The sequence below is a fragment of the Bombina bombina genome, chromosome 5, assembly GCF_027579735.1.
Source record: "Bombina bombina isolate aBomBom1 chromosome 5, aBomBom1.pri, whole genome shotgun sequence".
Taxonomy (NCBI): Eukaryota; Metazoa; Chordata; class Amphibia; order Anura; family Bombinatoridae; genus Bombina; species Bombina bombina.
Genome location: NC_069503.1, coordinates 101,694,132 through 101,718,607, shown reverse-complemented (window position 1 = coordinate 101,718,607; position 24,476 = coordinate 101,694,132). Strand labels below are relative to the sequence as shown.

Below are 24,476 nucleotides of genomic sequence, written 5' to 3'. Positions count from 1 at the left end.
AATGTTATTATGGAAGTAAACAAGCTAACATATGTTGCGTACCTGGCCAATAGATTGCGACCATGTTGGGGGCCTGTCCTTGTATGCCATTCTCATTTGGTTACGCTCTATAATGCGTGCTACAGATAATGTTATCATGACGAAGCGGCATGTGATCGGGAATGTAGCAAATAGCTATTGCCGTGATTAAAACGTCAAAAGAGACGACGCATAATCACATGATCACTACGGCCCGTGCATATATGTATCTCTATACATTAGGGTAGCTAAGGGCGAGATGGTTACGCCCATATATACCTCTAACACCAATAGAATAACGTAAATTGTGGTTGGTATCATACCATTGGTTATTTATATATTTATGTATATAAAATTGCGATCGATATGATGAAACATAAAATAAGTGAATAGATATCTCTAATTGTGAGATTGCACATCATGAACTCATAACGATATAGCATTAAATCCATATGTCAAAAAAAAAAAAAAAAAAATATGAAGTGTTTTATCTTGTGATTTCGGCGATCAAATAAGTCTCTCAATTTCCATGTTTATTTATAGACAAGGAAAAAGACTATAAATATAAACTATAGAACTGGAAAATACGCCAAACAACCAGATATGTGATTTAAAGTTTGTATGTACCATTTAATATAAATAAAGTGTCATAGTGTATGTGTGGTGAATAACTAGTGAGTGACAATAAGGGACTTGAATCCTAATATATATATGGGTAATAAAGTAATAACAGTAGGTTACAAAAATAATAGAAAAAGTACTGTAGTGACATTGTCGCCCGATATAAAAAAGAAAGTGTTGGAGGTGTGTGAATGGGCTGAATAAGTGTGAAATATGTGGTAATAAGTGTGATTGGAACTAATGTGATGAGGTGAGACACTGACAATGTGGTAAATGGGGGATACAAAAAGTACAATGAATAGGATGTAATAGTCAAATTTCCTAATTTATATGTGATATGTCTGACCATATATGTATGGCTATATGTGCATTATGTTCGCTGGACTTTCCCCACCCCATTGTTGTTGGCTCTACATTCATAAGTATTATATTTCAGACCACATATTTAGGAAATCTTTTTATTTATCGTTATTATCAGACATATCACATATAAATTCGGGCGACAATGTCACTACAGTACTTTTTCTATTATTTTTGTAACCTACTGTTATTACTTTATTACCCATATATATATTAGGATTCAAGTCCCTTATTGTCACTCACTAGTTATTCACCACACATACACTATGACACTTTATTTATATTAAATGGTACATACAAACTTTAAATCACATATCTGGTTGTTTGGCGTATTTTCCAGTTCTATAGTTTATATTTATAGTCTTTTTTCCTTGTCTATAAATAAACATGGAAATTGAGAGACTTATTTGATTGCCGAAATCACAAGATAAAACACTTCATATTTTTTTATAATTTTTTTTTGACATATGGATTTAATGCTATATCGTTATGAGTTCATGATGTGCAATCTCACAATTAGAGATATCTATTCACTTATTTTATGTTTCATCATATCGATCGTAATTTTATATACATAAATATATAAATAACCAATGGTATGATACCAACCACAATTTACGTTATTCTATTGGTGTTAGAGGTATATATGGGCGTAACCATCTCGCCCTTAGCTACCCTAATGTATAGAGATACATATATGCACGGGCCGTAGTGATCATGTGATTATGCGTCATCTCTTTTGACGTTTTAATCACGGCAATAGCTATTTGCTACATTCCCGATCACATGACGCTTCGTCATGATAACATTATCTGTAGCACGCATTATAGAGCGTAACCAATGAGAATGGCATACAAGGACAGGCCCCCAACATGGTCGCAATCTATTGGCCAGGTACGCAACATATGTTAGCTTGTTTACTTCCATAATAACATTCACAGTGAACGATCGAAACTGTCAATCTTCGATCTAACTGTTCACTATCATATACTCTTTATAGACACATCGGTAAACAATGTTTTATACTTGACAATATAGATGCAACATACCAATTTAATTAATTGAACAGTACACCACCACAACAATGGGGAGTGTTGGGAAAGGAAGGACGTGATAGGTTAATCTGTGCAAAGGAAGGGGAGGGTTTATTTGAACATTAGGTTACTGAGCCCTATATAAAGGGCTTCCATGTACACAATGAATATACAAGCCTGAGGAAACGGGGTGTTCCCCGAGAAACGCGTCGCTATATTGTATGGTTCTATGGGGAGATAGGTTGTCATCACCCAGCTGTAATTTGCTATACCGTTTGGTATTTTTATTTTGTATAATAAAATACTGATTTTATACTTTTACATAAGTCTGGTGTTGGTGTAACTACCCTCATAGCAGTAACCTAAGGGCATTCTAGCTCTTCCTCCTCCTTCCACTGCAGTTTTGGCCAAAGTTTGTCATTTCCATTAGGAGCATTGAGCCGGGATCCAGGAGACAAAGATTTCCAGTTCTATTTGGGGGAGATCAACACACAGCCAGCTGGTTTGCTGTTGAAAACCAGCCCGCCCCTACTGGCACAAGAGAGTGCCGCCTCGTTTGTGAGTACCCTTATTCTGCTCCTTTATTGGATTTTTTGGTTATATTGATCTACACATGTGGCGCCTCTGTTTCTGTTTTTGTTTTACATCATAGAATTCTTTTGAGGAATGATGGAGGCAGGTGATGGAGATGTTAATGGTCTTTGTTCTTTTCGAAAAAGAGCGTTAGCCTTCCCATTTTTTGATCCTGGTCTGTAAATGATTTGGTAGTTGAATCTACTGAAATACAGACTCCACCTTACTTGTCTACCTTATAGAGTTTTGTTTTTCTGGAGATATTCGAGATTCCTGTGATCAGTATAAATGATAATCGGGAGTTCAGTGCCTTCAAGAAAATGTCTCCAATGTTCAAAGGATCTTTTTTTTACCAGAAGTTCCTTTTCCCCTATGGGGTAGTTCATCTCTGGAGGTGACATAACCTTGGATTAATAAGCCACAGGATGTAGAGGTTCATGAAGATTCTTCCTTTGTGAGAGGACAGCTCCCAGAGCATAGTCAGAGGAATCGACTTCTAATATAAACTGTAATGTAGGGTCAGGGAAGCGAAGAATGGGTGCTGAAGTGAAATATTCTTTTAGATATTCAAAAGAGTGTGCAGCCTCGTTATTCCAATGGAATGGAGTGGTAGAATTCGTAATTTGGGTGAGGGATTTATCGATTTTGGAAAACCCTTTTATAAATTTCCTATAATAGTTGCTGAAACCCAGGAACTGTTGTAGTTCTTTCCTTGTAGTAGGCTGAGGCCATTGCTTCATGGCATCTACCTTATTCTCCTGCATCTGAATTTCTTTGGGACCCTAATGGTATAACCAAGAAAGGATATATTCTGAGTGTGAAAAACACACTTTTCAGCTTTGGCATAATCAGTGCACTTGAAGTTTTGATAGCACCCACCTAACATGTTTGATATGTTCGTCAATAGACTGAGAATAGATTAAGATATTATCCAAGTAAACTACTACACATATATCCAGCAATTCCCTGAAGACATCATTAATAAAGTGCTGAAAGGTGGCTGGGGCGTTGCATAAGCTGAAGGGCATCACCAGGTACTCGTATAACCCATATCTGGTTCTAAATGCGGCCAACCACTCATCACCCTCCCTTATGCGGACTAAATTATAGGCTCTCCTGAGATCCAATTTTGTGAACCACTTAGCTTGATGTAGTCGTTCAATCAATTCAGGAATCAATGGAAGAGGATTCCTATTTTTGATTGTGATTTTGTTGAGATCCCTATAATAGACTATAGGTCGAAGTGACTGATCCTTATTTTTAACAAAGAATATACCAGCAGCGGCTTGTGATACAGATGGTCGTATAAACCCCTTTTTCAAGTTGTCTTCCAAATAAGTATTTAGATGATTAAGTTCGGGCTGACTTAAAGGGTATAGATGTCCATATGGAGGTGTAGTTCCTGGATTCAATTCGATTGGACAATTGTAAGATCTATGCGGAGGGAGATTTTCTGCCTCACTTTTGCTAAATACTTCAGCGAATTCTGATTATACCTTAGGAATATTAAGTTGATCTTCAGATAATTTTGATATTTGCATAATATGAGAGTGTGTATAACAAGTTTGTTGACAGTATGAAGATTGTAAGGTTATTTAGAGAGTTTTCCAATCAAGTGTGGGTTCATGTATGTGTAACCATTGAAGACCTAACACTAAAGGGAATAATGGGGAAGGAATGACATTGAAAACTATATATTCATTATAGGAATTGTGTATTGTAGTTAAAATAGGTACAGTGTAATAGGACCAGTGGAGATTCAGTGGAGATTTCAGCGACTACACGGATTGACACAGGTGTTTTCTTTTTTTATGAGTGGCATTTTATTCTTATCAACTAAAGTGTTGTCAATATAATTTCCAAAGGCTCCCATGTCAAGGATTGTTCATTCAATTTCGGTCCCACTGCAATGAGATAGATACAGTACAGTAAACTTTTTTTGTATGTACAATTAATGAGGTTAAAGAGGCATTGCACTTACTTTTCTTATTCTTGTCCAGTATAGGGGAGTCCTTAACTGTATGTGCTGGCTTAGCACAATACATGCACAACGCTTTGGTTTTCCTCCTGTACCTTTCTTCTGCAGTTAAACTTCCCTTATTCCAATTTCCATAGGTTCTGAGCTGTTTACTGAATAACTTTGGCTTGGGTGCTGGACATGTTGTATAGGATTTACGTTTCTTTTATTTCCTGAGTCTCTATGCAGATGTTCACTTCTTTCTCGGAGTCTTCTATTAATCTGCATAGTAAGCTTGATTAATGCCTCTAGAGTGTCTGGTAATTCAGTCCTAGCTAATTCGTCCTTCACCAAGTCAGACAGTCCTAGCCTAAACTGATTTCTGCATACTGTTTAAACTCTGTTATATACATTTCAACTGGTCTGTTCCCTTGCTTCAGGGCTCTCATTTTGCTTTCTGCAATAATTTACAAATTAGTGTTGAGATACAATTCATCCATTACAGACAAAAAATCATCCAATGAAGATAGTATCAGATTATCTGATTCATAGTACAAGTCAGCCCAGATCCTGGGTTCCCCCTCTTAAAAAAGAAATCAATGTTAATCCTTAATCCTGTCATTGGTATAAGTCTTCGGTTTAAGGTTGAATGTCATTAAACAAGCATTTTTAAACTGGCGATATGCCTTTCTGTCACCATAAAACAGATCTGGAGGGGATAGCTGTGGTTCTGGTGTGTTATCAGATAATACAGGCTTACTGGAAAGTGATTCACTGATGACCTTCCTGAGAGTGTCATTTTCCACTTGTACAGTAGATCCCGTAGGCCCTGGCCCAATTGATCCACACGTTGAGACAGATTGTAAACTATTTGGAGGAGGTCTGCTGAATCCATGTTATAGCTTTGTTATTATGTAAGAATTGACCTTGGAATCTCTGAAATCCTGAACATCTGTGTATCGCAACTGCAGACAAAAGTTGGTAAATGTATCACTTGGCAATAGATCGGATATATCCAAAACATCTTTGGCTGCCTTAAGTGAAATTAATACGTAATAATTGGATCAAGTATTAACATGTATCAACTACTTGATAATATATGATACAGCAAGAGAAGTACTTGAGAAACTGAATAATAGGTAGCAGAGTATAGTACAGGGAGTGCAGAATTATTAGGCAAGTTGTATTTTTGAGGATTAATTTTATTATTGAACAACAACCATGTTCTCAATGAACCCAAAAAACTCATTAATATCAAAGCTGAATAGTTTTGGAAGTAGTTTTTAGTTTGTTTTTAGTTATAGCTATTTTAGGGGGATATCTGTGTGTGCAGGTGACTATTACTGTGCATAATTATTAGGCAACTTAACAAAAAACAAATATATACCCATTTCAATTATTTATTTTTACCAGTGAAACCAATATAACATCTCAACATTCACAAATATACATTTCTGACATTCAAAAACAAAACAAAAACAAATCAGTGACCAATATAGCCACCTTTCTTTGCAAGGACACTCAAAAGCCTGCCATCCATGTATTCTGTCAGTGTTTTGATCTGTTCACCATCAACATTGCGTGCAGCAGCAACCACAGCCTCCCAGACACTGTTCAGAGAGGTGTACTGTTTTCCCTCCTTGTAAATCTCACATTTGATGATGGACCACAGGTTCTCAATGGGGTTCAGATCAGGTGAACAAGGAGGCCATGTCATTAGATTTTCTTCTTTTATACTTTTTCTTGCCAGCCACACTGTGGAGTACTTGGACGCGTGTGATGGAGCATTGTCCTGCATGAAAATCATGTTTTTCTTGAAGGATGCAGACTTCTTCCTGTACCACTGCTTGAAGAAGGTGTCTTCCAGAAACTGGCAGTAGGACTGGGAGTTGAGCTTGACTCCATCCTCAACCTGAAAAGGCCCCACAAGCTCATCTTTGATGATACCAGCCCAAACCAGTACTCCACCTCCACCTTGCTGGCGTCTGAGTCGGACTGGAGCTCTCTGCCCTTTACCAATCCAGCCACGGCCCATCCATCTGGCCCATCAAGACTCACTCTCATTTCATCAGTCCATAAAACCTTAGAAAAATCAGTCTTGAGATATTTCTTGGCCCAGTCTTGACGTTTCAGCTTGTGTGTCTTGTTCAGTGGTGGTCGTCTTTCAGCCTTTCTTACCTTGGCCATGTCTCTGAGTATTGCACACCTTGTGCTTTTGGGCACTCCAGTGACGTTGCAGCTCTGAAATATGGCCAAACTGGTGGCAAGTGGCATCTTGGCAGCTGCACGCTTGACTTTTCTCAGTTCATGGGCAGTTATTTTGCGCCTTGGTTTTTCCACACGCTTCTTGCGACCCTGTTGACTATTTTGAATGAAACGCTTGATTGTTCGATGATCACGCTTCAGAAGCTTTGCAATTTTAAGAGTGCTGCATCCCTCTGCAAGATATCTCACTATTTTTTACTTTTCTGAGCCTGTCAAGTCCTTCTTTTGACCCATTTTGCCAAAGGAAAGGAAGTTGCCTAATAATTATGCACACCTGATATAGGGTGTTGATGTCATTAGACCACACCCCTTCTCATTACAGAGATGCACATCACCTAATATGCTTAATTGGTAGTAGGCTTTCGAGCCTATACAGCTTGGAGTAAGACAATATGCATAAAGAGGATGATGTGGTCAAAATACTAATTTGCCTAATAATTCTGCACTCCCTGTATAGAACCTCCGTTATGGAACTCAGAGGAAGCAACACTGCTTGAATGTTGTTTACACTATGGCTATCAGTAATGCTGCGGCTGAGCAGGAATCCTCAATACTGGTGATGTAGGTGGTTTACCCGGAGTCAGCTGAGAGGATGATGACGAGCCAGTGGGTGTGTCAGAGTTACAATAACACGGAGCGGTAGTTATAATCTCGAAGATTTATCTCTGTAGAAATGTTTAGCTGTCATCGACAACTACATAGGAGTATGGTAAGTTGTAGAGAATAGTTCAATAAATTGGAAACAGGATTCCTATATGGAAATGAAACTCCGTTAGAGGGAAACCTGAATGACGTCAATTACTCTGCAACCAGGAATGTAAAAAGTGCTGAACAGCAAAATCCAAAGTTCTTAATTTTTGAGAGGCAACTAATAAATCCAGGTAGAACAAAATATAGAAAACTTGAGCTGAGAGTTTCTATGGCTGTGTTCCTTGCTTGAACAAAATAACAAAGCACCTGTTAAACATCAAGGTAGCAGTTAAGTAGGGAGAGTGGTTTGGATTAACACACAGTAGTGTGACAGCGTGGTCCTAAAGGGAAAAGGATATGGATTCCTTACACCACCCCAGAACCGCCCCTGATTTGTGTGCTTAATTTTGCAGTAAATATTATTAAGCTAATAAAGTTTTTGGCTGTTTATATACATTAAACAACCTCAGCTGAAGCTTAAAAGTATTGTAAAATCACTGCTTCTTACCCTCTCAAAACATCTCAAACTGATTATTAGTCTGTGATGATTAAGACATCATGTTCTCACCCAACTGGTTGAGCATGAGCCGTGCAGCACTGTATGTGCACTTGCTTGTGCAATGTTAAATGAGGATGTTGGATGCCACCTCTCTTGCCCGGAATACAGATGTACTTGTTCCCTGGCTGAGAACATTATGCAACATTCTTTGTCATCATTTTTTAATTTACGATTTATAAGTAAATAAATTTAAAAATAAACAAAAAAATGGAAGACATTTTGTTTTGCGTATAAACTAATATGATTTTTTATTTAAATGGATTATATTATAAAGAATACATATTGTTATTTTTCTTTATTTAATTTCTTTTTATGTAGACAAGCACATGAATAGTTCATATCCATCCTTCACTACAGCAAGCATCAGAATGATACCACAGCCTCCAACATTTTTAGACACTAATGATTATTCACAAACATTGGAGAAATCACAGCAGATATTTAAAGAAGATGGTGAATTGGCAGGAACTGGGCAGCAATCACTATGTACAGAGAGTAATTTAGTCATCAAACAAGAGGACAAGAATTATGCCTTATCTAGTGAAATGATTATCCCTGAGGATAAGCCACAAACATTTACTGAGTTTTCAAAACATTTTAAAGAGAAAATTCTACAGTCTAGCCAAATGATTCATACAAAGGAGAAACATTTCAAATGTACAGAATGTGAGAAAAGCTTTAGATATAAGTCTCATCTCCTAGAACACCACAACATTCACACAGATGAGAAGCCAAACACATGTACTGAGGGTGTGAAATATTTTACAGAAAAGAGTGATCTGAAAAGGCATGAAAGGATTCACACAGGGGGAAAGCCTTTCACATGTACAGAGTGTGGAAAACGTTTTACATGGAAGAGTGATCTGAAAAGGCATGAAATGATTCATACAGGAGAAAAGCCTTTCACATGTACAGAGTGTGGAAAAAGTTTTACATGGAAGAGTGATCTGAAAAATCATGAAAGAAGTCACACAGGAGAAAAGCCTTTCACATGTACAGAGTGTGGAAAAAGTTTCACATGGAAGAGTGATCTGAAAAGACATGTAAGAAGTCACACAGGAGAAAAGCCTTTTACATGTACAGAGTGTGGAAAAAGTTTTACATGGAAGAGTGATCTGAAAAATCATGAAAGAAGTCACACAGGAGAAAAGCCTTTCACATGTACAGAGTGTGAAAAAAGTTTTACTGAAAAGAGTAGTCTGAGAAAACATGAAAGATTTCACACAGGCGAAAAGCCTTTCACATGTACAGAGTGTGGAAAATGTTTTACAGAAAAGAGTGATCTGAAAAGGCATGAAAGGATTCACACAGGGGAAAAGCCTTTTACATGTACAGAGTGTGGAAAAAGTTTTACATTGAAGAGTGATCTTAAAAATCATGGAAGAAGTCACATAGGAGAAAAGCCTTTCACATGTACAGAGTGTGGAAAAAGTTTTACGAAAAAGAGTAGTCTGAGAAAACATGAAAGATTTCACAAAGGGGAAACGCCTTTCACATGTACAGATTGTGGAAAATGTTTTACAGAAAAGAGTAGTCTGAGAAAACATGAAAGATTTCACACAGGGGAAAAGCCTTTCACATGTACAGAGTGTGGAAAATGTTTTACAGAAAAGAGTGATCTGAAAAGGCATGAAAGGATTCACACAGGGGAAAAGCCTTTCACATGTACAGAGTGTGGAAAATGTTTTACAGAAAAGAGTGATCTGAAAAGGCATGAAAGGATTCACACAGGGGAAAAGCCTTTCACATGTACAGAGTGTGGAAAAACTTTTACATGGAAGAGTGATCTGAAAAAGCATGAACGGATTCACACAGGGGAAAAGCCTTTCACATGTACAGAGTGTGGAAATAGTTTTACACAAATGAGTAATCTGAGAAAACATGAAAGTATCCACAAGGGAAGAAACCTTTCCCACATTTAGAAAGTGGAAAAAGGTTTTTATTGAAATCAGGTATCACAAAACACCAAATATTTACACACAAATAAACTTTATATACACAGTGTACAAACCTTTATACAATTATCCTAAAGAGGACAAACTCTCTAAATAGAAGCATCAAAAGAGATGTTATTGTAATAATACTTTCTAAACTCCAGTTATAGAAGCCTCGAATTGGAAGTGCTCTCCTGCTGTCCTTTGTGCCTCTATATATGTGTACCTCAGTTTTTCTCATATAAATGTGATAGAATCCAAATACGACACAGGAATATACAAATCTGCTCTCATACTGACCAGTTTATACAAACATTCATTACCAAAACACCCCCAGTGTTGTTTATTAATATGACAGTGTTAGGAGTTGTACATTTGATTCACATAGGGGAAAAAATAATTACATTTACAGAATAAAGGAGTCTTTATATGAATAGAGTGTTAGACAATTATATAAACAAGAACATCAGTCTTAAATGATTGACAATTAATAAAAAAGAGATTGTAACTGTCTGGTTAGAGTGGGAAATAAGCTCACCTTTAAAAACGTTATCCCAAAAATGTTTAAAATATATTGTGAATAATTAAGGTGGCGCAATGTGTAATTGCTAATTCCCAATTCTTGGTAGCCAATATAATATAATATATATATATATATATATATGTGTGTGTGTGTGTGTTTATATATGTGTGTGTGTATATATATATATATAAATATTTACGTGGAAAGTGATATATCGATTCAAAGATACAGAATACGGAGAGGAGTAAAAAACGGATCCACAGAGGTCCCGCATTGACACTCCAAGGACCCACCTTAAGCAGCAAAAAAGCACATATAGCAGAACTGCTACCCCAGCAAAGAACTGGACAAATAAATCCAAGAACACAGAGTATGGAAAGGAGGTAAAGACCCACAATGACACTCCAAAGACCCGTCTCAAACAGCAAAGAAGCCTGTGTAGCAGAACTGCTACCCCAACAAAAGGATTCACAAAAGGGAAATAAAAGGTGAAGTGACCAGCATCCGGGATTGGAGATCGCTTTCCATATGGGAGACTGTATGCTTGAACTCCATTTGAAATACCGGAGATTCACCCCCACCACCAAATAACGACATCTTTTACAGTGCACTGTGAACTGGAATATAAGGTACTATTTGGCCTTAGTGCCGAAGACTTGTATTTATTAACAGCTTAAATCAACTTACACTCATAAATGTGTTAATCACGATAATCATGACAAATTGTAAGGATTATTTTATATAGAATATGGATTACATGTGCAAACTAATATTTAATTAATTATACCACCCAGTCTCACACCAAACCTTGACTCATTAGATTTTCTTAGGAGTCTTGTTTTGCTCATTGACTGGGGGATGACAACTTAGTCATAGGCCTAGATAGGGAAATCTGAGATTTGAATCCCAAATTTAGATCCCTATAAATCACAATAGTTTAAGTTGTTATATTTATATGGTAGTTCTGTTTTGAAATATATAACACTTCAACAAGTAATTCCAAACTGTATTAATACTTAATAAACTGTAGCTTAAGCAGGAGTAATTCTTTGAGTAATATACTGAGAGCACATGTCAAATGGAGGTGAAATAGTTAAATTCTCAAGTTAGTAAGAAGCAGATGAAATGCATGCTTAGCTGTTAGAAAAGCAGAGTAATAAAGCCACAATGAACCTTCTTTACAATTATATTATAATAAACAGTCCATTCATATGCAAGTAAATTCAACACCTCACAGATTCAATGCAAATACAGTCTTTTTTGGTTTGGTAATGAATTGCTGAAAGCGTGACTTCAATTAGGCAAGTTGTACTATTTAAAGTCTCATGCAATTATAAGTTGCTGTTAGTAATTACCATAAGTCTTTAGTTAGAAATCCAGAAGGCAGATTCTGTTTTGATATTATAAAAAAGGTTACCGTTACTCCATGTACTTCACTCAAATACCTGTAACAGACTGCGTCTGATGAGGTCACAGGCTCCAGGTGCTGTGTGGAATACACTGAATGAGGGAGAAGTGCAGTGCTGCAGACTGGCGAAACTGCTGGGAAGAACAGTCAAGCTCTGGTTCCTGCTGGAAGTAGATACACTGTTGAAGTAAAAGGTAACAAGATTAACAGAGGAACTGTTAATTGTAGAATCCGGTTGCTGTAAACTGGTAGCTATAATGTTAAGCTTAGTTGTAAATTTCTTTAAATGCAAATTAGGTTCTCAAGAGAATGGCTAGACACAATTCACTATAGACATTTAGTCAAACTGAACAAATCACCTAGCAATGAGTTGCTAGAGGAGGGGCCTTTTATAGGGAGTAGTGAGCACATTTAAAGGTATATACACGGAACCTGACAGTACACCCCCTCAAAAAGAGCCGCTCAGAGGATCAAGGCTTCGGGCGTTCAGGACAACGTCTATGAAAAAGAGAGACTAGACGAGGACCCGCCAAATTAATGGAAGGTTCCCATGCATCCTCTTCTGAACTATATCCTTTCCATCTTACAAGATATTCCAATTTTCCTTTGAAATAACGGGAGTCAAGGATGGTTTCAACTTCATACAGAGAGTCATCTGGAGGTACTACTATGTCATTGAATGACCGGCTTTGTCCTCTTACTGGATAATAAGGCTTCAACAAAGAAACATGAAAGGTAGGGTGACATTTGTAGGATGGAGGTAACTGTAAGGTGACAGCATTGCGGTTTATGACTTTAGATATTGGAAATGGCCCAATGAATAAACTGCTGAGTTTTTTATTGGGGACCTGGAGTCTCAAGAACTTAGTTGATAGCCAAACCAAATCACCTATTTTGTATTCTGGTGCAGGTGTTCTTCTAAGGTCATAATACAATTTTTTTTTTTTTTTTAGCTTGCTGTAGAATATCCTTAAGAACAGAAAACCCCTGTGCAATAACGTTTATGGTATCATTTACAAGAGGAGATGTGCTTTCAGATCTTTTTGCCAGATGATAAGATGGGTGAAAACCATAATTCACATAGAATGGGGTAAGTTTACTGGAGTTATTAACGGTATTGTTAAAAGCGAATTCTGCAGTGGGTAATAAAGAACTCCAATTGTTTTGTTGGACAGTACAGAAACAATGCAAGTATTGCTCCAAGGTTTGATTGGTACGTTCTGTCTGTCCATTCGTCTGGGGGTGATAAGCACTGGATAAGCGCCTATCAATTTGTAAAGTCTTACAAAGTTGTGACCAAAATTTAGAGGTGAACTGTGAACCTCTGTCGGTGGTAACAGAGTCAGGTAGACCATGGAGCTTGACAATGTTGTTTAAGAATACTTGAGAAGTTTCTTGGGCTGTTGGTAAACCTGAAAGGGGTACAAAATTAACCATTATAGAGAATAAGTCATTCACTACAAGAATTGTATTATAGTTTGAAGAAGATGGCAATTCAACAATGAAGTCCATTGCAATGCTTTGCCATGGTCTATCTGCAATGGGCATTGACATTAGTAAACCATAAGGATGATTCTTTGGATTTTTTGAAGTACAACATATAGCACAGGATTTGATGTAGTCGCACACTGTTTTTTCCATTTTTTGGCTACCAAAAATCCCTCTGTAAAAGATGTAGGGTTTTCCGTATTCCAGGATGACCAGAGAGAAGAGTCATGAGCTGATTTAAGTATTTCGTTTCTAAGATTAGGAGGTATATATAGTTTCTCATTATGGTACAGGAGACCTTCTGTAGAAGTTGTTAAAGGTAAAGATCTACTTGAAATATCTCTTGCTTGATGAGTCTTTATATGATTGAAACCATATGTAGTGAGAGCAATAAAACGTTATCCACCTCCAAAATATATTGGAGTGCTGGGTCTGGGAATTGTAAAATGGGTGCTGTAATGAAACTTTCCTTTAATGAAAGAAAAGCTTGATGTGCTTGTGGATTCCAAGTGTATTTACAATCCTTCTTAGTAAGAGATGTAAGAGGTTTAACTATAGATGAAAATCCTTGGATGAAACGTCTGTAGAAATTAGCAAAGCCTAGGAATTTCTGAACTTCCTTCTTTGACTCTGGTATTGCCCAATCCATAATGGCCTTGACTTTGTCATTTTCCATGCATATTCCAGATGGGGAGATCTTATAACCCAAGAAGGAGATGGTGTCCGTATGAAAAATACACTTTTCTGCCTTTGCGTATAAAGAATTAGTTCTTAATCTGGAGAGAACCTCACGGACATCTTTCACATGCTGCTGAAGAGTCTCAGAATAAATGAGGATGTCATCTAAGTATACTACCATTGAGACATCTAAGAGATCATGGAAAACGTCATTCATGAAACACTGAAAGGTGGCGGGGGCATTACAAAGCCCAAAAGGCATCACTCTATATTCGAATAAACCGTACCTAGTATGGAAGGCCGTCAGCCATTTGTCCCCCTTCCTCATCCTGACGAGATTATATGCGTCCCTCAGATCTAACTTGGTGTATATTGTAGAACCTCTGAGTCTCTCTATGAGCTCAGGTATGAGCGGTAGGGGGTACCTGTTCTTCTTTGTACGGTTATTTAGCTCTCTATAATCAATGATTGGTCTGAGACTTTGATCTTTGTTTCTGACAAAAACATAGCTGCACCGGCAGGTGATTTTGATGGTCTAATAAAACCTTTCTTTAAATTTTCATCAAGGTATTCCTTCAAATTCTTAAGCTCAGGTTCTGACATGGGATAAATACGACCATATGGTATTGAGGATCCAGGAAGCAGGTCAATGGGGCAATCATAGGGTCTATGGGGTGGTAGACTCTGTGCCTCTTTCTTATCAAAAACATCTAAGAAATCAGAATAACAGGATGGAATGTCAGCCTTGGAAATTTGCATAATACTAAGAGTTAGATTGGGATTACACACTTCTAAACAATGTTTAGAGTCGAAGTTTATGGAATTATTAGACCAATGAATAGTTGGTTGGTGTGATCTTAACCAGGGAAGACCTAAAATCACAGGAAAAAGCAGAGTAGATATAACATCAAAAACACATGACTCAATATGTTTTGAAGCTACTGTCAGTGTAAGGGGTATAGTATGGTGAGTTATAGGACCAGATTTTATTAAAGAACCATCCACAACTGTAATTGCTAGTGAAAATTCTTTCTTTATTAAAGGAATACAGTTAAAGTGCACAAAATCATAATCAATAAAGTTTCCAGTTGCTCCAGAATCAATCACTGCTCGTGAGGTTACAAGTTGCCGGTCCCACTGTAGGGAGATTGAGAAAGATAAATTTGAAGAAAATGAGGATTTAGACCTAACAAGAGGTATTGGATTTGTTATCTTACCCTTCTTAGATCTTTGTAGGATAGGACAGTCCTTAACACAATGATCCTTTGCAGCGCAGTAGAGACAAAGATTATGGACACAATGTCTAGCCTTTTCTTCGGCCTTTAATGGGCCCCTGACAAAGGCGACTTCCATCGGTTCCTCAGTACTCCTGTTAACAGGAGTGGGGATGTAGGAATAAGATCTTTTAACAATATGGTCTGAGGATGTCCTTTCAGACCTTCTTTCTCTCAAGCGTCTGTCAATAGATATGCATAGTAGTATCAAAGCCTCCAAATCCGTCGGTATCTCAGTACGTGCCAATTCATCCTTTATTTGGTCAGACAATCCAAGTTAAAATTGGCTCCTCAGGGCGGCACTATTCCATTCTGTATCAGGTGCCCAACCCTTGAAATCCGTAATGTACTCCTCCACAGGCCTCTTACCCTGACGGAGTGCTCTAATGGAGGATTCAGCTGTATTTTGTTTGTCTCTGTCTTCATACAGGACAGTCATTGCTTCAAAAAAATGAATCCAGCAAATTCAATATGGGATCATTCTTTTCATAAAAGGAATTTGCCCATTTCCTTGGTTCGCCAGATAAATAAGATATCACAGTCAAAACTTTTATTTTCTCATTAGGATAAGTTCTAGGCTTTAATGAAAATAATAAATGAATGAATACATTAATTTTTAAAGTCTCTGAAGTTTGCTCTTAAGCCTGAAAATTTTTCTGGAGCTACAACCTGTGGTTCTGGGTAATTATCAACTGGAGTGCCTTTTTGAGACATATGATCATTAATAAACTTCCTTAAACTCTCATGTTCTGACTGTATATCTCTAAGACCATGGAGCATTAAATCCATATTCTGTGCCATAGCACCCACTCTGTTAGATAATTCAGTAAGATCCATAGGAGTGCTTAGGTAGTTTATTTCTTTTTTATGGGCTAGGTAATATGTAAGGATTATTTTATATAGAATATGGATTACACGTGCAAACTAATATTTAATTAATTATACCACCCAGTTTCACACCAAACCTTGACTCATTAGATTTTCTTAGGAGTCTTGTTTTGCTCATTGACTGGGGGTTGACAACTTAGTCATAGGCCTAGATAGGGAAATCTAAGATTTGAATCCCAAATTTAGATTCCTATAAATCACAATAGTTTAAGTTGTTATATTTATATGGTAGTTCTGTTTTGAAATATATAACACTTCAACAAGTAATTCCAAACTGTATTAATACTTAATAAACTGTAGCTTAAGCAGGAGTAATTCTTTGAGTAATATACTGAGAGCACATGTCAAATGGAGGTGAAATAGTTAAATTCTCAAGTTAGTAAGAAGCAGATGAAATGCATGCTTAGCTGTTAGAAAAGCAGAGTAATAAAGCCACAATGAACCTTCTTTACAATGATATTATAATAAACAGTCCATTCATATGCAAGTAAATTCAACACCTCACAGATTCAATGCAAATACAGTCTTTTTTGGTTTGGTAATGAATTGCTGAAAGCGTGACTTCAATTAGGCAAGTTGTACTATTTAAAGTCTCATGCAATTATAAGTTGCTGTTAGTAATTACCATAAGTCTTTAGTTAGAAATCCAAAAGGCAGATTCTGTTTTGATATTATAAAAAAGGTTACCGTTACTCCATGTACTTCACTCAAATGCCTGTAACAGACTGCGTCTGATGAGGTCACAGGCTCCAGGTGCTGTGTGGTATACACTGAATGAGGGAGAAGTGCAGTGCTGCAGACTGGTGAAACTGTTTGCTGGGAGGAACAGTCAAGCTCTGGTTCCTGCTGGAAGTAGATACACTGTTGAAGTAAAAGGTAACAAGATTAACAGAGGAACTGTTAATTGTAAAATCCGGTTGCTGTAAACTGGTAGCTATAATGTTAAGCTTAGTTGTAAATTTCTTTAAATGCAAATTCGGTTCTCAAGAGAATGGCTAGACACAATTCACTATAGACATTTAGTCAAACTGAACAAATTACCTAGCAATGAGTTGCTAGAGGAGGGGCCTTTTATAGGGAGTAGTGAGCACATTTAAAGGTATATACACGGAACCTGACACAAATTGAGAAAACTAACACGACTGTGATACAAAATTTACTGCATAACAACTCAAACAGGAAAAGAAAACAATCTAAGTAACACCATTGCAGCTTGCTTCTTTTATTGATACAGTTAGAGACTTTATCTTCTTAATATCTGCAAGTTTGTGATTAATATCCGTTGAATTTAGAACAGAGACTTTATTACCAGAAACATCATCTCCGATTTAAACAAGTATCACGCATCTCTAATGTTATCTAACTCGATAGCAACACCTGAAAACCATTTGGTTTAAGTGCAGATTACATTTTACTTCAATCTTAATCTTAAGAATCTTAATGTTATAGCTGCTAGAAGTTTATATATGTTGTAGACCACTTTATACAAAGTGTTCCTCCTATTTAGTATCACGGTTATAATACGACTTCTACTGTCATCATATATAAGTGAATAATGATTGCTATTTTTATTTATTTTTATTATTTTTTATTTACGAATATCTGATACATACTTTCATCGGTGTCTAGATAAAAGCTTTTACTAGGTTTTTAAGTTTTTAAGTATTGTTTTTTAGGTTGTCTACCCATATGGGATTTTAATATAATCACCATTAAACATATTTGTTTTATACTTACGCATATTGGTCATATTTCCTGTCAGTAACAGGAGTAAATAGTACACTTTCCATGTAAATATATATATATATATATATATATATATATATATATATATATATATATATATATATATATATATATATATTATATTGGCTACCAAGAATTGGGAATTAGCAATTACACATTGCGCCACCTTAATTCTGTACATAACATTTGAAATGATTGACATCTGGAAGATATATTTAATGTGCATATCATGTGGATAAACCTTTTCTTATAGCAATAGATGCTTAGCATTGTACATGTTATATACCAGAGGAATTACTGAGGGGAAACTGATTTTATTTCAAGAGACACAATATCAGTGTTAGGTATATTTATACCATTGTGTGCATATATCATGTAATGCTGCTTTTTACTATATAATGATATATACAATGGTTTTTTTTCCTTGCAAATAAAAAGTGATTGTAATCCAGACCAGTATTTTGTGTTTTTTGTATAATTAAAAAAACACAACATCACAGAATAATTAGGAAAACATCATCAAAGACAGAAACCAAAACAGACAGTGAAAGTTAAACACTGATAATTCAGATAGAGCAGTAATTTTACCCAACTTTCAAAATTTACTGCTATTATATAATTTGCTTTGTTCTTTTGGTATCCTTTGTTATAGAATAAACCTAGGAGGCTGATATTATATGAGCTTAGGGGCGTGCACGTGTATTTAGCACTCTGTGCAGCAGTGTTTGTAACTATGTATAACAGCTATAAATGTTCTTGCAAACTCAGCTGTCTGAGTTCACCTATAATTACTATATAATTACTATATAGATAGAATCAATGCCAACGTCCACAACAGCAAGGAGTTATTCACAGTCATCAAGGAATTCTCCAATACCAAGAGCAACACCAACGACATCCCGCCCTCCCAGGACCTCTGCGATAACCTTGCAATGTACTTCCACCGCAAGATCGTCGACATCTATGACAGCTTCGCGCCCCAGAACTCGCCCACCCACCAACCCAAATACACCACCGCCTACCCCCCACTGACCATCTGGAGCCCCCTCACCACAGAGGACACCATCAGAATCAAGAGATCAATCCACTCCGGAGCACCCTCGGACCTATGCCCGCATCACATTTTCAACAAAGCGGGTGACACCATCGGCCCCGAGCTCTGCAGCACCATCAACTGCTCCATCGAAAACGGCACCTTCCCGGATGACTGGAAGCACGCAGTATTAAAACCCCTACTGAAAAAACCCACGGCTGACCCCAATGATCCGAAGAACTACCGCCCAATCTCTTTGCTCCCCTTTGCTGCCAAAGTCATTGAGAAGTCCATCAACGTGCAACTCGTTGACTACATCGAAGCCAACCACACCCTGGACCCCTCCCAATCCGGTTTCAGGAGCAACCACAGCACCGAGACCACCCTCCTCGCTGCCACAGATGACATCCTCGCCCTACTCGACCGAGGAGAGACCGCCGCCCTCATTCTCCTAGACCTCTCAGCAGCATTCGACACTGTCTCCCACCTCACCCTCCGCAACCGACTACACAATGCCGGCATATGCGACAAAGCCCTGGAATGGTTCACCTCCTTCCTCACCGGCAGAACCCAGAAAGTTAGAGTCCCACCCTTCACCTCCAAGCCCACAGAAATCAGCTGTGGTGTACCCCAAGACTCTTCACTGAGCCCCACCCTTTTCAACATCTACATGGCCCCTCTCTCTGCCATCGCCCGACGACACAACCTCAACATCATCTCCTACACCGACGACACCCAGCTAATCATCTCACTCACCAGTGACCCCACCACAGCCAAGAGAAATGTCCACGAAGGGCTGACATCAGTCGCCACCTGGATGAACTACAACTGCCTAAAGTTGAATGCAGACAAGGCCAAAGTCCTCCTCCTCTGTCCCACCACGTCCGCTTGGAATAACTCATGGTGGCCCACAGCCCTCGGACACCCTCCAACCCCCACCAACCATGCACGAAATCTAGGCGTCATCCTGGGCTCATCGCTCTCCATGGACCAGCAAATCAACGCCTTCTCATCTGAATGCTTCCACACACTTCACCTGCTGCGAAAGATCTTCAAATGGATCCCAACCGAGACCAGGAAGACTGTCACTCATGGCCTTGTCAGCAGCCGACTGGACTATGGTAATGTACTCTACGCCGGCACCACCATCAAGCTCCAAAAGAGACTACAGCGCATCCAGAACTCCTCGGCCAGACTAATCCTTGACATCCCTCGTCAATGCCACATCACCAAACACCTGCGGGACCTGCACTGGCTCCCCATCAACAAAAGAATAACCTTCAAGCTTCTCACCCACGCATTCAAGGCCCTCCACAACATCGGTCCCGAATACTTGAACCACCGCGTTACCTTCTACACCCCTACCAGACAACTTCGATCGGCCTACCAAGCCCTCGCTGTCATCCCCGCATCAGGAAAGCCACAGCGGGAGGCAGATCCTTCTCTCACCTGGCAGCCAAGACTTGGAACACCCTCCCGCTGCACCTCAGACAAGCTACCACCCTAAGTAAGTTCAGAAAGGACCCCAAGACCTGGCTCTTCGACTGAACTGCAACCCTCAGCGCTTTGAGACCCTTACGGGTGAATAGCCACGCTTTACAAGAACCCAATAGATAGATAGATTTAACAAAGGATACTGAGAGAACTAAGCACAAATGATAATATAAGTAAATTGGAAAGTTGTTTGAAATGTCATGTTCTATTCAATTCATTTAATTTTAATTTTGACTTTACTGTCCCTTTAACAGTACACAAACAAATATCAAATTAACCCCCAACCTTCAACAACCCACATTATCTATGTTCTCACATGTGAGTGTGGAATACAATATATAGACCGTACGTGCAGGAAGGTGCGCAGAAGATGGAGTGATCACAACAGGAATTTAAGAATTGGTTCACTGAAACATAGTGTCTCAAGACACAGTGTCCTACAACATGACAAACAAAATACATTTGTGATCACTCCATTAGAGAGCATACCATGCTCCAATAGGGGCAACAGATACACTCATTTACGCCAGAGGGAGACATACTGGATTTATCGTTTCCAGTCCCTCTTTTCCTCTGGTCTAAATGAGGTCATTGATCTAGCTGCTTTTTGATATGTTTGTATATTTTTATACTTAGAGAAGAGGCTACTACTTACCTACTAGTTTATGAGGGAAGTCTATTCCCCTCTAGTAGTCTGCATATATCAATGTTGGTCACATACTAATGGCCTACCATTTGACCGTGTGGTTTGATTCATTGTCTATTTTTTGCCTATATGATAATGTAGAACAATTTTATTGACTATTATATAAGTGTTGCTAGCACTTTAATTATTTGCATATTAGCCAGTATTATATTCGGCTCATTCTGATACCATCCTTTACTAATCTAACTCATAGAGATTTTAATATAGGAAAATACCATCATAGAGGTTCTAAAATATGGGTGAAATATCTTGCATATTGATTTATAATAGTGAATTGCCACATATAGTTAACACATAGGAGGATAACCATTTGTAGGTATATTGTCATTATATACCTTTATACACCTTTAGATAAATACCAAATACACATATAGATAAATCTTAAACGTTATATAGTTAACACATATTAGGACAACTAATTTAGAAATATTATCATTATATTCCATTATACACCTATAGATAAATCTCAGATGTCCTCTATTTAGTATTATAGAGACATCCATCTATTATAGATTAGCTCAATTTGAATTAGATACACTTGTTTTATCAGACATTAGTCTTATCCTAACAGTATATATTTTATATAAGTACCTTTATACACCTATAGATAAATCTCAGACATTCTCTATCTAATAGTATAGAGACATCTGTCTATTATAGATTAGCTCAATTTGAATTAGATACACTTGTCTTATCAGACATCAGTTTTTACTTAACAGTATATATTTTATATAAGTACACAAACACCCATTATTATTAGTCTATTATTACGTTAGAATAGTGCACTCAAATAATTCTATTTATTTGCACTGGTTTTGAAAAGCACAGTAATAATAATTAGAACACAAGAAGCTATTAGTATCACATACTTAAATCACAAATATAGAGTTATATTAGTTAATCGTCGCATACAGTTAACACATAGGATAACAACCATATTAAGTATATTGTCATTACATCACATTCTATACCTATAGATAAATACCAAATATACCCATAGATAAATCTCAGATGTTATATAGTTAACATATAGGAGGACAACCATTTTAGGTACATCGCCATTATATACCATTATACACCTATAGATAAATCTCAGATGTCCTCTCTTTATTAGTATAGAAACATCTATTCAATATAGATTAGCTTAATTCGTATTAGATACACTTGTTAACAGATATTAGTTTTATCTTTACAATATATATTCTATATAAAGTACACAAACACCTTTCATTATTAGTATATTATTAGTTAGAATAGTACACTCTATGTTCTGGATTATGGACAGCACAGTAATAATAATTAGAACATAAGAAGCTATTCTTGTCACATACTTAAATCACAAATACAGACACTTGGTAATAGCTTTAGTTTGTATTTCTTAATTATAATCGTTTACACACATTCACATACTTTAGATGTAGGCACGTAGTTTCACATCCATTGGGAGACATATGTCTATTTTATAACTATTATATATAAATATTTGATCACACACTACACTAAAGATCAAGTTGTCCTATATTAGATTTTGATATATATAGACAATATTTCACATATCAACGGGCATTTATCGACATGTATACTTATAGTAACTTTAATATATATCTTTTAGGAGTGATATAGACACCATCATATCATTATAACATGTACAATAGCCCATTTATCATCTCATAGGATTAGGTCACGGCTAGTGTAGGTGTTATTAATTACATTCATTCATTAGAAATAGACACTACTCTATTGGGTCAACGTCAGATAGTAGATTGACAGACATGCAACCGACTCAGTCCTCACATTACACGTCTCTTGTCATGCGTCACTCGTAGCTAATCACACCACTGGCTAATCAGAGTGACATCATTATGAATAGGAAATCCTAATTGGATTCATTCCGGAAAATGGAGGAGTCTCATCTGTTTGGCTATTATTAGCCAGTATCGGCTCAACATTATATGCCCCTTATATCGTCTTTATATTCGGTTATGAGATACAACATTTATTTGGAAAACGATACAATAATGGAACATTACAAGAAATATACGATCTGAATCCAGATAATCAGAGGGATTTGAACAGAGCATAACATGTTATAATCGTAAACCCGGTAGGATTGCACTTCACGCAGTAATATATACATTTTTTTCCCATTAACCTCAAAATCTCAATATCAGTTGAATTAGTTCATCATTATTGGCTAAAAAAAATGAATAAGGGTATAAAGATTATAAGTATGGCACCTGTGATGGATGATATAGTTATACATGTCCCCAACATTGTGATTTTATATATATATATATATATATATATATATATAATTATCCAATTAGCACGTGTTCCAGCACTCCAGCTTCAATTAATAATGAAGCACCTGGGTGCAATCCTCAATAGATTGTAGATAAGAGCTAGGAAAGGGAGGGCACTCTCAGGATTTATATACATCAAAGTTAGTTTATTGTTTATAACAACATCTGACAACCTGACATTGCGTGCAGTAGTCACGCTGGACCCTACCTTCAAAGAAAACCACAAACAAGTACACAAGTATGTGCACATCTTAGTATTGCACTCGTAACACTTTCAAAAGACTCAACTAGGTCTACAGTCATGTGCACACCTTAGTATTGCACTAGATTGAACTCGGGCACTATGTAAGCAGACCGCACTATAGCAAGATTATTGTCCCATGTCAGCTGCATGTCTTATGCGTTACACACCCACCGTTAACAACATGTGGAGCCCACAGCCCTAGCAAAAACATAAACAACCCCCATCTTTTGGGCCACAATATTAAGAAGCAGACAAATTATATTACCTCACAACGGCGACTTGCAGCCGCACACAACACCACCAGCAAAACAGAATGCCATTAACAGAAACCGGAAACTATTTAAGCCCTGATCACGAGGCTCTCATTGGTTGGCAATAGGGGTGTGTTGAAAACACACCTGTAGCAGCTATATCAACTACAGAGAAGTGCAGACAGTGCTGGATACTCTAATTAACTCAATTATAACCATGTTCAGCTGCTACAACAACAGCAGACACTATGGATGCTTAGAATTGGCAAGTGCCACAGATGTAAATAACATAGTAGATAAGGAATGGAAGCCATAATAAACCAGAGGTAACTGCATTCAGCTACTGTATAAACCAGAGAATACAACAAAATAAGGATGGGATCGCATATTCTCATTATAATGAAGAGCAAATTAACGTTCCTCAAACGA

At 37.3% G+C, this 24,476-nt stretch overlaps 1 protein-coding gene and 1 pseudogene across 1 annotated transcript; one reads left to right on the top strand and one right to left on the bottom strand.

Moving 5' to 3' along the window:
* Positions 1 to 24,476, bottom strand: part of LOC128659997 (zinc finger protein 850-like) — a 254,398-nt pseudogene that overhangs the window by 167,519 nt on the left and 62,403 nt on the right.
* LOC128659998 (gastrula zinc finger protein XlCGF26.1-like) lies at positions 8,582 to 12,074 on the top strand. The gene has a single exon (XM_053713590.1). The coding sequence runs from the start codon at positions 8,623 to 8,625 to the stop codon at positions 9,997 to 9,999; it is 1,377 nt and encodes a 458-aa protein (XP_053569565.1). The 5' UTR covers positions 8,582 to 8,622; the 3' UTR covers positions 10,000 to 12,074.